The following is a 14,090-nucleotide window of genomic DNA, read 5'->3' as shown; positions in this document are numbered from 1 at the left end:
AGGGATGGTTCAAAGCATGCAAATCAACCAACATCATAAACACCACATTAACAAAAGAAAAGTCAAAAACCACATGATCATTTCAACAGATGCAGAAAAAGCATTTGACAAACTCCAACATCCATTCATGATAAAAACTCTTACCAAAGTGGATATAGAAGGAATATACCTTAACATAATAAAAAGCCTTTTATAAATCCACAGCTCCATACTCAATGGAGAAAAGCTGAAAGCGTTCCTGCTAAAATCTGGAACAAGACAAGGATGCCCACTCTCTCCACTTTCATTCAACACAGTATTGGAAGTCCTAGCCATAGAAATCAGACAAAGAAAAGAAATAAAAGGTATCCAAATTGGAAAAGAAGAGGTAAAATTGTCACTGTATGCAGATGACATGACACTTAAGGATTCCACACAAAAACTACTCGAACTGATCAATCAATTCAGCAAAGTAGCAGGATACAAGATTAACATTCAGAAATAGGTTGCATTTCTGTATATTAACAATGAAATATTAGAAAATGAAAATAAAAATACAATATCTTTTAAAACCTCACCCCAAAAAATTAAATACCTAGAAATAAACATGACCAAGGATGTGAAAGACTTACATGCTGAAAACTATAAAATATCAATCAAGGAAATTACAGAGGATTCAAAGAAATGGAAAGATATTCCATGCTCCTAGAAAAATAATGTCATAAAAATGGCCATACTACCCAAAGCAATCTACAGATTCAATGCAATCCCTATCAAATTACCCATGACTTTTTTCACAGTACTAAAACAAACAATCCAAAAATTTATATGGAACCATAAAAGACCCAAAATTGCCAAAGCAATTCTCAGGAACAAAAACCAAGCAGGAGGCATAACTCTCCCAGACTTCACACAATATTACAAAGCTACAGTAATAAAGACAGTGTGCTGCTGGTACCAAAACAGACATACATTCTAATGGAAAAGAATAGAGAACCCAGAAATAAACCCTGACACCTACAATCAATTAATCTTAGACAAAGGAGACAAGAATATAAAATGGGAAAAAGACAGTCTTTTCAACAAGCGGTGCTTGAAAAACTGAACAGCTGCATGTAAATCAATAAAATATACCCTCACACCATGCACAAATATACCCTCACACCATGCACAAAAATACACTCAAAATGGTTTAAAGACTTAAATGTAAGACAAGATACCATTAAACTCCTAGAAGAGAACATAGGAAAACATTCTCTGACATCAACCTTACAAATGTTTTCTTTGGTCAGTCTCCCAAGGCATCAGAAATAAAAGCAAAAATAAACCAATGGTACCTAATCAAACTGACCAGCTTTTGCACAGCAAATGAAACCATCAAAAAAAAAAAAAAACCAAAAAAAAAAACAAAACAAAAAGACAACCCACAGAATGGGAGAAAATAATTTCAAATGAGGCAACCAACAAGGGCTTAATCTCTAAAATATACAAACAACTTACATAGCTCAAGAGCAAAAAAACTAACAACCCAATTAAAAAATGGGCAAAAGACCTGAAAAGACATTTCTCCAAAGAAGATGCCAACAAACACATGAAAAAATGCTCAACATCACTAATTATTAGAGAAATGTAAATCAAAACCACTATGAGGCACCACCTCACACCAGTCAGAATGGCCATCATTAACAAGTCAACAAATAACAAATGCTGGAGAGGGTGTGGAGAAAAGGTTACCCTCCTACACTGCTGGTGGGACTATAAATTGGTACCATCAATGCAAAAAGTATGGAAGTACCTCAGAAAACTAAATATAGAACTACCATATGACCCAGCGATCCCACTCTTGGGCATATATCCAGACAAAACTTTCCTTGAAAAAGATACCTGCTCCCGAATGTTCCTTGCAGCACTATTCACAGTAGGCAAGACATGGAAACAACCTAAATGTCCACTGACAGATGAATGGATTAAGAAGATGTGGTGTAGGAGTTCCCGTCGTGGCTCAGTGGTTAACAAATCTGACTAGGAACCATGAGGTTGTGGGTTCAACCCCTGGCCTTGCTTAGTGGGTTGAGGATCTGGTGTTGCCATGAGCTGTGGTGTAGGTCACAGACATGGCTTGGATCCCCTGCTGCTGTGGCCCTGGTATAGGCCGGCAGCTACAGCTCCGATTAGACCCCTAGCCTGGGAACCTCCATATGCTGCAGGAGCGGCCCTAGAAAAGGCAGAAAGACCCCCCCCCCAAAAAAATTAAGATGTGGTGTATATATATCCAATGGAATATTACTCCGCCATAAAAAAAACAAAAAACAAAATAATGCCATTTGCAGCAACATGGATGGAACTAGAGACTCTCATACTAAGAGAAGTCAGAAAGAGACAAATACTATATGATATCACTTCTATCTGGAATCTAATATGACACAAATGAACCTTTCCACAGAAAAGAAACTCATGGACTTGGAGAACAGGCTTGTGGTTGCTAAAGGGGAGGGAGTGGGATGGACTGGGAGTTGGGGGTTAATAGATGTAAACTATTGCGTATGGAGTGGATAAGCAATGAGATCCTGCTGTGTAGCACAGGGAACTATATCTAGTCACATGACAGAGGGAAATATGAGAAAAAGAATATATATATGTGACTAGGTCACTTTGCTGTACAATAGAAACTGATAGAACTGATAGAACACTGTAAAGCAACTATAATGGAAAAAATAAAAATCATAAAAAAGAAAAAAATATTAAACAACAAAAAAAGGAAACTCTTCATTCTTTTCAGGGAGAAAAACTTAAGAAGCCTCTGATGGGAGTTCCCTTCGTGGCGCAGTGGTTAACGAATCCGACTAGGAACCATGAGGTTGCGGGTTCGGTCCCTGCCCTTGCTCAGTGGGTTAACGATCCAGCGTTGCCGTGAGCTGTGGTGTAGGTTGCAGACACGGCTCGGATCCCACGTTGCTGTGGCTCTGGCGTAGGCCGGTGGCTACAGCTCCAATTCAACCCCTGGCCTGGGAACCTCCATATGCCGCGGGAGCGGCCCAAGAAATAGCAACAACAACAACAACAACAAAAAAGACAAAAGACAAAAGACAAAAAAAAAAAAAGAAGCCTCTGATGAATATCAATAACGTGGTTATATGTATGAAAAAAGAGTTAAAAAGAAATTCATATCAACAAGAACATCTAAAATATGCACCAAAAGTCTATATAAGACAGAGCCAAAATGCATCATCAGGGGAAGGCATGGTTAATTATGATGAAAATTCATTTAGTGACCCCAAAAAATCCTAAGTTCCTATAAGAGGTCCTTCCTCAGTAACTACTTCTTTTTTTTTTTTTTTCCTTTTTTGGTCACCTTACCCCATGGCATATGGAGCTCTCGGCCAGGGATAAGATCTGAGTCGCAACTGCGACCTACACTGCAGCTGTAGAAATGCTGGATCCTTAACCAATTGTGCTGGGCTGGGGATCAAACCTGCATCCCAGTGCTCCTAAGACACCACCAATCCCATTGCACCACAGCGGGTACACCCCTCAGTAACTTCTTTATTGACCTAGTTTTAACTCTATAAGAAGCTTTCACTTAAAACATTTATTGATATGAGAGTAAAAGTTCTTCATACTTGCCATCACTACAAAGATTCCAAAAAAACCAAAAGGATCAGAGGTTTATTTACAAAATAGAATAAGCACAAATGTGTTTAGCAAGTACCCTCACTTTTTGACTTGAACAACTTACTTTAGATCACATATTACTGCATATACTCTTCCCAATTTGTCCTGGCTGTAACCCTGAAAGTTGAATTTATTGTTCCTATCCAAGTACTCTGGTAAAACTTCCAGCAGAGTTTCAGTAATGACAGAGATAACATTCTGCTCCTCAATAAGATGTCGAGCCTGCAAAATACGTCAAGAATACTCTTTTTAGTATTAACTCATTAGAGTGAGGACTTTATTCAATTGGTTGGTAAGTTATTACTACTATTTTTTTTTTTTTTTGGTCTTTTTAGGGCCGCACCCATGGCACATGGAAGTTCCCAGGCTAGGGGTCGAATAGGAGCTATAGCCACAGGCCTAGACCACAGCCAGAGCAACACCAGATCTGAGCTGCATCTGAGACCTACACCACAGCTCACAGCAATGCTGGATCCTTAACCCATTGAGAAAGGCCAAGGATTGACCAGCATCCTCATGGTTACTAGTCCGATTCATTTCCACTGAGCCACAATGGGAACTCCCAGTAAGACATTTTTAATAAATGTTTGTTGAGCATCACAGTCAGTCCTTAGTCTCACAGAATAGCAATTTCTAAGAAATTACTTTCTAAAAGTAAAAATGCCCTATTCCTCAGCAACTAGAAAACACCTGTCTGAACACCCTAAGCCTATTACACAGGTTATTTACATGAATGTTTACCATCAGTGAGCAAAGTAGAACAGATATACTTCAAGACTTCCATCATATTATTATCTATTCTGACATTCTCCCCCTCACTCACAATCCAGTTTCTTTTCCCCATTCTTTTCTCTAGCCTTTGAAAAGAAAACACAGGAACAGAGTTCCTTTCACGGCTCAGCAGTTAATGAGCCCAACTAGGATCCATGAGGATGCAGGTTCAATCCCTGGCCTCACTCAGTGGGTTAAGGATGTGATGTTCCTGTGAGCTGTTCTGTAGGTCACAGATGCGGCTTGGATCCCACATTGCTGTGGCTGTGGTGTAGGCCTGTGGAACCTCCATATCCTGAGGGTACAGCCCTAAAATAGCAAAAAACAAAAAACAAAACAAAAAGTAGGAAGAGTTAACCAAACTGTTCAGGAGAAACAGGAAAAGTAGTAGTATAAAAAGGAAGCTGGAGTTCCCGTTGTGGTTCAGAGGGTTAAGAACCCAAAAGTAGTGTCCATGAGGATGTAGGTTCAAATCCTGGCCTTGCACAGTGGGTTAAAAATCTGGCATTGCTACAAACTGCGTCACAGGGTTGGATATGTTAGGACCCAGTGTTGCTGTGGCTGTGGTATAGGCTGGAAGCTGCAGCTCCAATTTGACCCCTAGCCTGGGAACTTCCATATGGTACAGAGCGGCCCTAAAAAAGCAAAAAGAAAGCAGGCCTGTGGAAAGGCCTCCACTCTCCTCCCAGGCCTATGTTGCACCATGTCATGCAAATGCCTGACAGTTATACTCTCCTTGGGCTTTGTTTTATCTTGAGCTAGACTCCCCGCTGCCCAACCCCTAATATCAACAACAAAAACCTAAAAAACAAAAGAATAGCACACACAAAAAATCTTCTTGGCATTAAAAAGGCACTGCTCCTAACTTATTCTAAAAACTGAGAAACCAGCCCCAGACTTAACCAGCAGGGATCAGGACTTTTGGACCAAGATAGTGCCATCACTCCTACTCTGTGAGTTACCAGGTCCTTTGGCATCATTCAAGTATTATTCACATGCAGATACCACTGAGGCAAGTGGATTCTGAAAACTGTTTTAATTTTACTCACCACTAAATAAAATTCTTAAAAAACAAGTATTACTTAGAAAAACTGCAAAGACTAATCAATACTTACCAAAGTAGGAACAGTAAACATCTGAACTGAGAGTGCAGTTACAGAGATACTTCTGTCATGATCGTCACTGATATAGTCCTTCTGGAGCTGCTTATAATACTGAAAGATACAATAATAAGTGGAGAAGCAATTATTAATGACTGAAAACTTTTAAAATTCCAATTTTAACAGACGCTACATTTGTTTCTGTGTATAAGATGGCAAGTACTATAATTCCCATTTATTAAGGGGAGATACTAAAATCAAAAAAATATACTAGACAGAGAACAACAAACAAGAAACCAAATATGAATTCAGTTACTCAATGTAGCATATTTGGAAGCAAAAACTATTTAAAAAAACAAAGCACACAAACACACACAAAAGTAAAAATCACAGAGGACCGCAAAGGTGCAGTATATCCTTTCTCCAAACAGAATCTGGGGCAATCATTAGCAGATTTTATACCAATGGACTAGGGCAAGGACTGTATTAAAGTATTTAAAAACTGACATGACCCAGGAAACCAAGCAACCATCAGAATCATTCCAGCCTTAAAAAGAATGGATGCTGGCTGCACATAACTTCTTATCCATACTGGTACATACCACCTGAAAATAAACTGTGATAATATTGGGAGAACAAACATAATAATACATCTAGTCACATATCAAGCATCTACTACATGTAACTACAGTGTTAGATCCTTGACCTATGTATTTAATTTCATCCACTAGAACTCAGAGTTTAACGGCGTTCCCGTCGTGGCTCAGTAGTTACTGAACCCGACTAGCAATGACAAGGCTGCAGGTTCAATCCCTGGCCTCGCTCAGTGGGTTAAGGATCCGGTATTGCCGTAAGCTGTGGTGTAAGCTGTGGTGTAAGCTGCAGACGCGGCTCAGATCCTGCGTTGCTGTGGCTCTGGCGTAGGCCGGCAGCTATAGCTCCAATTGGACCCCTAGCCTGGGAACTTCCACATGCCACGGGTGCAGCCCTAGAAAAGATAAAAAGACAAAAAGACACACAAAAAAAAGGAATTCAAAGTTTAAGAGGTAATCATGGTTTACAAAAAAAAAAAAAAACAAAAAATCTCAGTAGTGAGATTTGCTGTTTGTAAAGGAAAAATATTCATTTTGGATCACACATATGGCCCAATATTCTATCTCCAAAGAGTTTTAGAAGAATAGAGTCGATAATTCGAGTTGTCATCACCTTTTAAGAAACCAAATATCTTCGTTACTTTTAACAATCTACTTAGAAGAACCAGGAAGTGCAGGGACCTTATCCCAAAGTATCATTTACTTAAGACAATCATTATTTCATTCCCTGATTCCATCTTGGGTCCTACCTCTGTCCTGTCTTAAGTTTTAGAGAGTTGCCTGTAACTCAGAATGACAGTAAGCTAACGAGTATTTATTAGATACTTCTGTATAAGGCAAAATAGAAGATTAAAGAAGTACATGTTCTAACTAATCTAACTTAAGAAAAACACACAAAAAATATAACATTGTAAGGGATATATAGGACATCAATAAAACAATATCAAAAAGCTCTAAATTTTATCTTTATATTCTAGCCTCAAATAGTTAAGCATAACTCTTACCCATCAAATTCCTGCCTCCTTTTAGCCCTGTTCCTTTTCTCTGCTATGCCTTTCAACTAGTCACTTCTCTTGCTATACTTTTACTAACAGACAAATGATTAGGAAGGGTAAATACATACGCAAATGTGGTAACTTCCTATTACTTTGTCGAGGCAAATAAGAGGTCACTGTCCACTTTTCTCCTCTCCCAGACTACTGTTTCCTTACTATCAAACATGAAAACAACTGAACTTTTTGACAAAGAAATGAACTATAAAATTAAATTCTTGCTTCATAATTTTCCCTTTTGCTTCTATTATTTCACTTACAAAAATGGTTTTCTATTTGTTGATAGCTATAAAGAACAATTACCTTCACAAATTCCATAGCAAAGAATTTTTTGTATTCCATCTCCATAAAAAAACTGCTGAAGATCAATTCGTGAAGGATCTTACGGGCACCTATAAATCATTTTTGGGGGAAGTGGGGGAGTATCACCAAGGCAAAAAAAAATTCCAGCTATTAGTAGTGGCAGAATATTATAAAAGTATTTCACATGCTAAAAGACCTCAAGGACTCAAATATTAGTAGCATTTATTACATTAATATTTAATAGCTAGAATTTAAAATACATATACATAATGCCTTTTCCCTCTTCTGCATCCCTTCACCACTGTATCTTACTTTATTCTACTTCCAACTCTTGTCCATTCCTTTTCATCTGTTTCACTAAAAACTACTCTTACTCTGTACCTTCCCTCTCCAACCCCTTTAGACTTTCTCTCACCTTTTACTTTTGGCTATTCATTTAGATTTCAAAAATGAAAATTAACATAACTTTTATAATGGTGCTATTACTTGAATATATGTATATTCTTTTTTACTAGTCCTGACTAAATGAAAAAGCGCTATAATAAAAAGGCAATAACCCTGGGTTTTAACATTGTTTTAACAAAGAAAAATGCATATTGATTGGTTAAGCTCACCTTGAAAGCATAATATCTTATCAAGTTCACTGATTTAATAAATATAAGAGATCACAACTCTTAAGGTCATAATCTTCCTTTGCTTCATGGAGAGCAGCATTAAGTAGAGATCTACCTACCTTTATAAAGCTTTGCATCCCAAAGCATTAACCTGCTTATGAGACAGGGATTCTCAGAGCCAGGTTCTTCTCTAAGGCATGCTTGACAAAAGATCTGTCTAAAGTCACCTACAATCAAAAGAAGTCACATAATTTTTATTCTTAGAGTATTTCTCGCAAAAGTACATTTCTATAGCATACGAAAAAACTAATATTAATCCTCCCATACTTGATGTCAAGAATATTAATATTAATATTAAAGAATGGAGAGGCAATAAAATACTATTTATAGCACCTGAAATGCAAACCTGAAAATTATCAAGACATAGTAAAAAAAAGAACAAAAAGATATTTTACTTTATACTCAATGACATTTTAAAATCTATTAAATCTTTATACTCAATGACATTTTAAAATTCTATTTTTAAAAAGTATTTTATGGAGTTCCTGCCATGAAGCAGTGGAAACAAATCGACTAGGAACCATGAGGTTGCAGGTTCGATCCCTGGCCTTGCTCAGTGGGTTAAGGATCCCTCGTTGCCATGAGCTGTGGTATAGGTCACAGACGTGGCTTGGATCTGGCGTTGCTGTGGCTCTGGTGTAGGCCGGCAGCAACAGCTCCAATGAGACCCCTAGCCTGGGAACCTCCATATGCTGCGCATGCGGCCCTAAAAAGACAAAAGCAAAAAAAAAAAAAAAGTATTTTATGAAAAATAAGAAAAACAGGCCATATGCTTACTTGAATAACTCATAATTTTATTCATCCAGGATCCCAGACGCAAAGCAAATTTCTGATGAGCCATAACCTCAGAGTGTAATACTTCTACATGCAGTGGATGTTGAGAGACATTTTCTGAATGACTCTACAAAGAAAGGAATATTAAAAACAAACTAGTTTTTTAAATCCTGATTTAAGTAATCTATTCTTCAAAAAGAGAAATCACATAATTGTTAATTGTTGTTCAAATCTCTGAGTCTAAATGCTCCAATCCTATCTTTATTTAGGATGTCAAACCACTTGGGCTCTTGTAATGTGCATTCCTCTTAAAATTCTCTTTTGACCATAATTCAGAAAATTACCTTAATATCTTCCTTTGCTTCCTGGCAAGCAGAAAAAGCACCTGTTTTAACAGCCCGACGACCCTAATTATAGACAAACATGACAATTAGTTAGTGGACTGACAATCCCAATCAGTAAGTAATATATAGCTCGAAGATCTAATAAAATCTTAATTATCGTCATATGCTGACTGCCTAAAAGTCCTAAGACTGACAATACCTAGAAGATAAACATAAATGTTTTGCAACTTTATGTAGCTCCAGAAATTTCAATACTGCTAGCAGAGAATTTCTATTCTTTAGGATCCTAGATTTCCTGCTTGGCAAGTATGTCAGTTATTTATTCATTGTAGTATATTCTGCTTCTATCAGATAATAATAACTTGAGTTTACTAAACTCCTGTTATATGCTTTAAATATTTTTCATGAGTGAACTTAAATTTCCTCAACATATGTTTTGTAACACACTTGTGGTCCACTAGTGGGTTAGAGGTGTGGCCAGGATATTGATTCCTCAAGCCCTAGAATCACTATACTAATTACTAGTGATGCTTCTTCCACTGAACTACATTCCTCCTAAGGGTAAGGATTAGGTTAACATTCCATCTGTATACCTGAGGAACACGCTTTGGATGGGTATTGAATAAAATCTGAGCAATGCTCTCAATATTATTCTATAAATAGTTTTATTAACTAATGTTAAAATCTCAGAAATGATCAGCATTTCATAATTCATGAATGACCAGTTTTTCATAATTCATGCATTCATTCAGAAACAGACTGAGGTTGAGGTGACATTCTTAACTACTCTTTACCAAAATATTTAGTAACTTTCTAATTATTTAGAATAAAAGAGGAAAAGTATAAATAGTTATCTAAAACTATGATATACACACACAGAAAAATCAAGTTTTAACCAATTTACTTAGGCGATAAGGAATAAATCAAGAGATGGTTGTACCTAACACAATACTAAGTTTACATAGCAAGGGCTGGTCATCACGTAACTTCCAAAAAGCTGATGGAAAACAGCATAATAATTCAAATGAAGATCACGAACCTCTTTGTCTATGGCAGTGGTATGCAACTGGGCTTCTGCAAGCTCACAGTCAAGAGCTCTCTGTAGACTGTATATGACATGGTCATATGAATGGTGTTCATCATTGAAAAGGACACAGTAGTATCTATCATTTTTCTCTCTGTTTTTTTTTTTTAAAAAAAAAAGATAAATATTTAAACACTACAACCAATAAACAAAGTATGAAAAATAGGCTTAAATAGTACATGTCATCTGTTGAAACAATAACAGGTAGTTTCCTACATACAGGAAAGTACCATTGTAATACTGATACAGGGAACAACTTTAAGTGGTACAGTGCCATGGAATTTTAAAGCCCTGATAAAAGTATTGCTTTTTCCAATCTCCTAAGTCTTATTACTTTCAGAAGTAAAATATTATTCTCAGTTAGTGGCACTATGTCTTTAATACTATTCTTAACTCTGGCTAATCTTCTAGTTTGACAAAGGGAGAAAAGGCCTCAGGCTCAGACCTTCGAGAAGACAATAGTCAGATTTTATTAACATTTTTTCTTTTTACAGCTGTAATTTTAGCATGTGGAAGTTCCCAGGCTAGGGGTCGAATCGAAGCTGTAGCTGAGGCCTATACCACAGCCACAGCCACAGCCACACCCAATCCAAGCCATATCTGTGACCTATGCCACGGCTTTCAGCAATACTGGGTCCTTAACTGCATCCTTATGAACCTGCATCCTCATGAACATGATGTTGGGTTCTTAACCTGCTAAGCCACAATGGGAACTCCATATATTATTAACATTTAGTTTGTATTGAATTTATTTTTACCTTCTAATTATTGCAAGTGATACTGGTTTTATAGTACACTTAAGTAAAAAAAAAAAAAAAACAAAACTGTGTCTATTCAAAGTGCCAGCACTACCATTTGACTGTAAGACCTCAGACAAATCACTTAAGCTTTTAATCTTGCTGATTAAAACCTTTTCCATCTCTAAGAGCATAATATCTACCTTTTGAGAGTAGTGTGAGGATCTTCTAAAATATATGAAAACAGCTGTCATAGGCTACACAAATGTCAGATGTTATTATCAGTTTTAAACAGTTTACAACAATACACTTTTTAAAAATATCCAATTGATCCTTATAACTCTAAGAGGTAGACTTTCTCAGGCCTCTTACAGCTTAAGAAATGGAGGCTCAAAAAGACTTCTCATAGTCCCCAAAGCAGTAAGGATTAGAACTTAGACCTATAAATTTGAAGTCTAGTGCTGTCTACAAACACAACCATATTTAAGCAATCCACCCTTTTTAGACAGATAGACTGTTAGTATTATGTTTACCAACACAAACTTTTTTTTCTTGGGCTACACTCACAGTACAGGGAAGTTCCCAAGCTGGGGGTGGAATCAGAGCTATAGCTGCCGGCCTATACCACAGCTCAAGGCAACGCCAGATCCTTAACCCACTGAGTGAGGCCAGGGATCAAACCTCATGGATACTAGTCAGATTCGTTTCTGCTGAGCCATGATGGGAACTCCCCCAACACGAAGTTTCTTGAAGTGTTTAACTGATCAATCTATTTGAAATTAAAATCTTGGGGGACATAATCTCTGATGATCTTTATTTTTTCAAGAAGTTGATGCCCTAGTAAGAGTCGAAACAATACATCTAATGTCTTCAAATTAAAACTCTTAATTCTCTCTCCTAAAATACAAACGAACCCAATAAACTCAAAAACCTGTATTTAGATTTGAGATGCAATTTTGTGAAATTCCTAATATTACACAGGTAGAAAAATTCCCATAAGGCCCAAACTGTATTTCATGGAATCTCTTTTGCATCTGTAAGAGGAAATGAAATATTAAGGTCACTGAAAAGACTTATGATTGTTAGAAATTGCCAGGGTATTTTGTTTGTTTTGTTTTTGTTTTTGTTTTTGCTTTTCAGGGCCACACTTGCAGCAAGATGGAAGTTCCCAGGCTAGGGGGTCTAACTGGAGCTGCAGCTGCCGGCCTACACCACAGCTCACGGCAATGCTGGATCCTTAACCAACTTAGCGAGGCCAGGGATTGAACCTGCATCGTCATGGATACTAGCTGGGTTCATAACCTACTGAGCCACAAATGGGAACTCCCTAGAAATTGCCGAGTTTTAGCCAAAAAAAACAAAACAAAAAACAAACAAAACTGTTCAATCCCTACAACTGAAATAATCCTAAATACCAAAGCACAGGGCAAAGGACTATTGCTAGAAACTGCAGGGAAGGAGGAGGCAGAGACTGGAGCAACAATACCTCAAGCAGGTTTATCGACCAACAAAGTGGCCACAGCACTAAGCAAAGAGAAGTGGGGCTCCCTACAGCTTAGGGAGCATAGGGAAAGGGGTAATTTCAATTTTTAGCACATTCTATTTTTTTTTAAAGATTTTATTTATTTAATTTTTTTAGGGCTGCACTTGCGGCGTATGGAGGTTCCCAGGCTAGGGGTCAAATCAGAGCTGTAGCTGCTTCCTTTGGCTTAACTTCTGTAGAGTGCCTAAGCAGAGCATTTCATATAAATGGATATTTTAAAAGTATTCCCAAGGAGCAATTCTCTAGAAAATTTTCATTATGATAGTTAAGCAGTAAATGACAACACAGATGTTCCAACACCGATTTTGCAATATAAATAACCACCATTAAAATTTCTCCCTTTAATGAAAACTATTGCCTTTGGAATGAATAAGCAATGAGATTCTGTTGTATAGCACTAGTCACTTATGATGGAACATGATAATGCGAGAAAAAGAAAGCATATCTGTATGTGTGACCGGGTCACCTTGCTGTACAGTAGAAAACTGACAGAACACTGCAAATCAGCTATAATGGAAAAAATAAAAATCATTTAAAAAAAATTTCTCCGTTTAGGTGTTCCCATTGTGGCTCAGCAGAAACAACTCTGACTAACATCCATGAGGACGCAGGTTTGATCCCTGGCCTCGCTTAGTCGGTTAAGGATCCGGCATTGCCGTGAGATGTGGTATAGGTTGCAGACGCAGCTCGGATATGGTGTGGCTGCGGCTATGGCTAGGCCAGTGGCTATAGCTCCGATTGGACCCCTAACCTGGGAACCTCCACAGGCTGCCTTTGATGTGGCCCTAAAAATACAATAAATAAATAAAAGAAAAGAAAATTTCTCCCTTTAAAAAAATTTCCCCACCTTATCTGGAGTTCAGGAGGCAGTTCTTTTTCCTCTTCCCATATAGTCATTTCTACAATATATTTTATCACAGAAGGGAATATTCTCCTGGCCTGGGCAATCACCTCTTCATTCAACGGACAACGTAAGCTCTGCAAGAAAAACATAATACCAACAACTGTATATAAGTAAGTGGATGAGGAAGATGTTATTAATTTTACAATAATAATTTCAATGATTTTATTACACCATCCTCCAGGAATGAATTTAAGTTCAGCTCAAGAGATTGCTATCCACATCAGTTTGGCCAAGTTGGAGCTACAGGAGACAGAGAGGAAAAGAGGCAGAACCATGGAACACCCCACCACTGCCACCACTTCATGATTCTCTCCCTTTAGAACAATTGGTTATAGGGATTGGTTATTCCCTACAGCTTACAAAAACTTTTCTCATTAATTTGTTCAGCTGATCCTCATAGCCAACCCTATAAAGAAAAGCAGAGAATTAATGGCACTTAAAGGGTAAAGATCCCATCCAAGGTCAAAGAACCTATAAATAAATATAATAAGTAAGACTAAAATCTAGGTCTTTTGACTCTCATGAAAAACAATTTTCATTTCATTACAGAATACCACCTC

The 14,090-nt window shown here is 37.5% G+C and overlaps 1 protein-coding gene across 4 annotated transcripts in view; it reads right to left on the bottom strand.

Annotated features, from left to right (window-relative positions):
- UBR1 (ubiquitin protein ligase E3 component n-recognin 1) overlaps positions 1-14,090 on the bottom strand; it is a 139,907-nt gene that overhangs the window by 90,495 nt on the left and 35,322 nt on the right. For 3 of the 4 annotated variants that reach the window (XR_007133108.1, XM_047766565.1, XM_047766566.1), the window contains exons 5-12: positions 13,474-13,604; positions 10,302-10,440; positions 9,263-9,325; positions 8,922-9,045; positions 8,204-8,311; positions 7,471-7,559; positions 5,538-5,636; positions 3,716-3,873 (exon numbers count right to left, since the gene is read on the bottom strand). Coding sequence is in view for 3 of the 4 variants with exons in the window: in XM_047766565.1 (XP_047622521.1) it covers positions 3,716-3,873; positions 5,538-5,636; positions 7,471-7,559; positions 8,204-8,311; positions 8,922-9,045; positions 9,263-9,325; positions 10,302-10,440; positions 13,474-13,604 (911 nt within the window). In the remaining variant the exon portion in view is untranslated. Of the gene's footprint in view, positions 1-3,715; positions 3,874-5,537; positions 5,637-7,470; positions 7,560-8,203; positions 8,312-8,921; positions 9,046-9,262; positions 9,326-10,301; positions 10,441-13,473; positions 13,605-14,090 lie in introns of those variants that run through there. The other variant, XM_047766567.1, reaches the window with a different exon arrangement.

This window comes from Phacochoerus africanus, chromosome 2 (assembly GCF_016906955.1).
Source record: "Phacochoerus africanus isolate WHEZ1 chromosome 2, ROS_Pafr_v1, whole genome shotgun sequence".
NCBI classification, from domain to species: Eukaryota; Metazoa; Chordata; class Mammalia; order Artiodactyla; family Suidae; genus Phacochoerus; species Phacochoerus africanus.
This window is presented reverse-complemented; position numbering and strand designations above follow the sequence as displayed.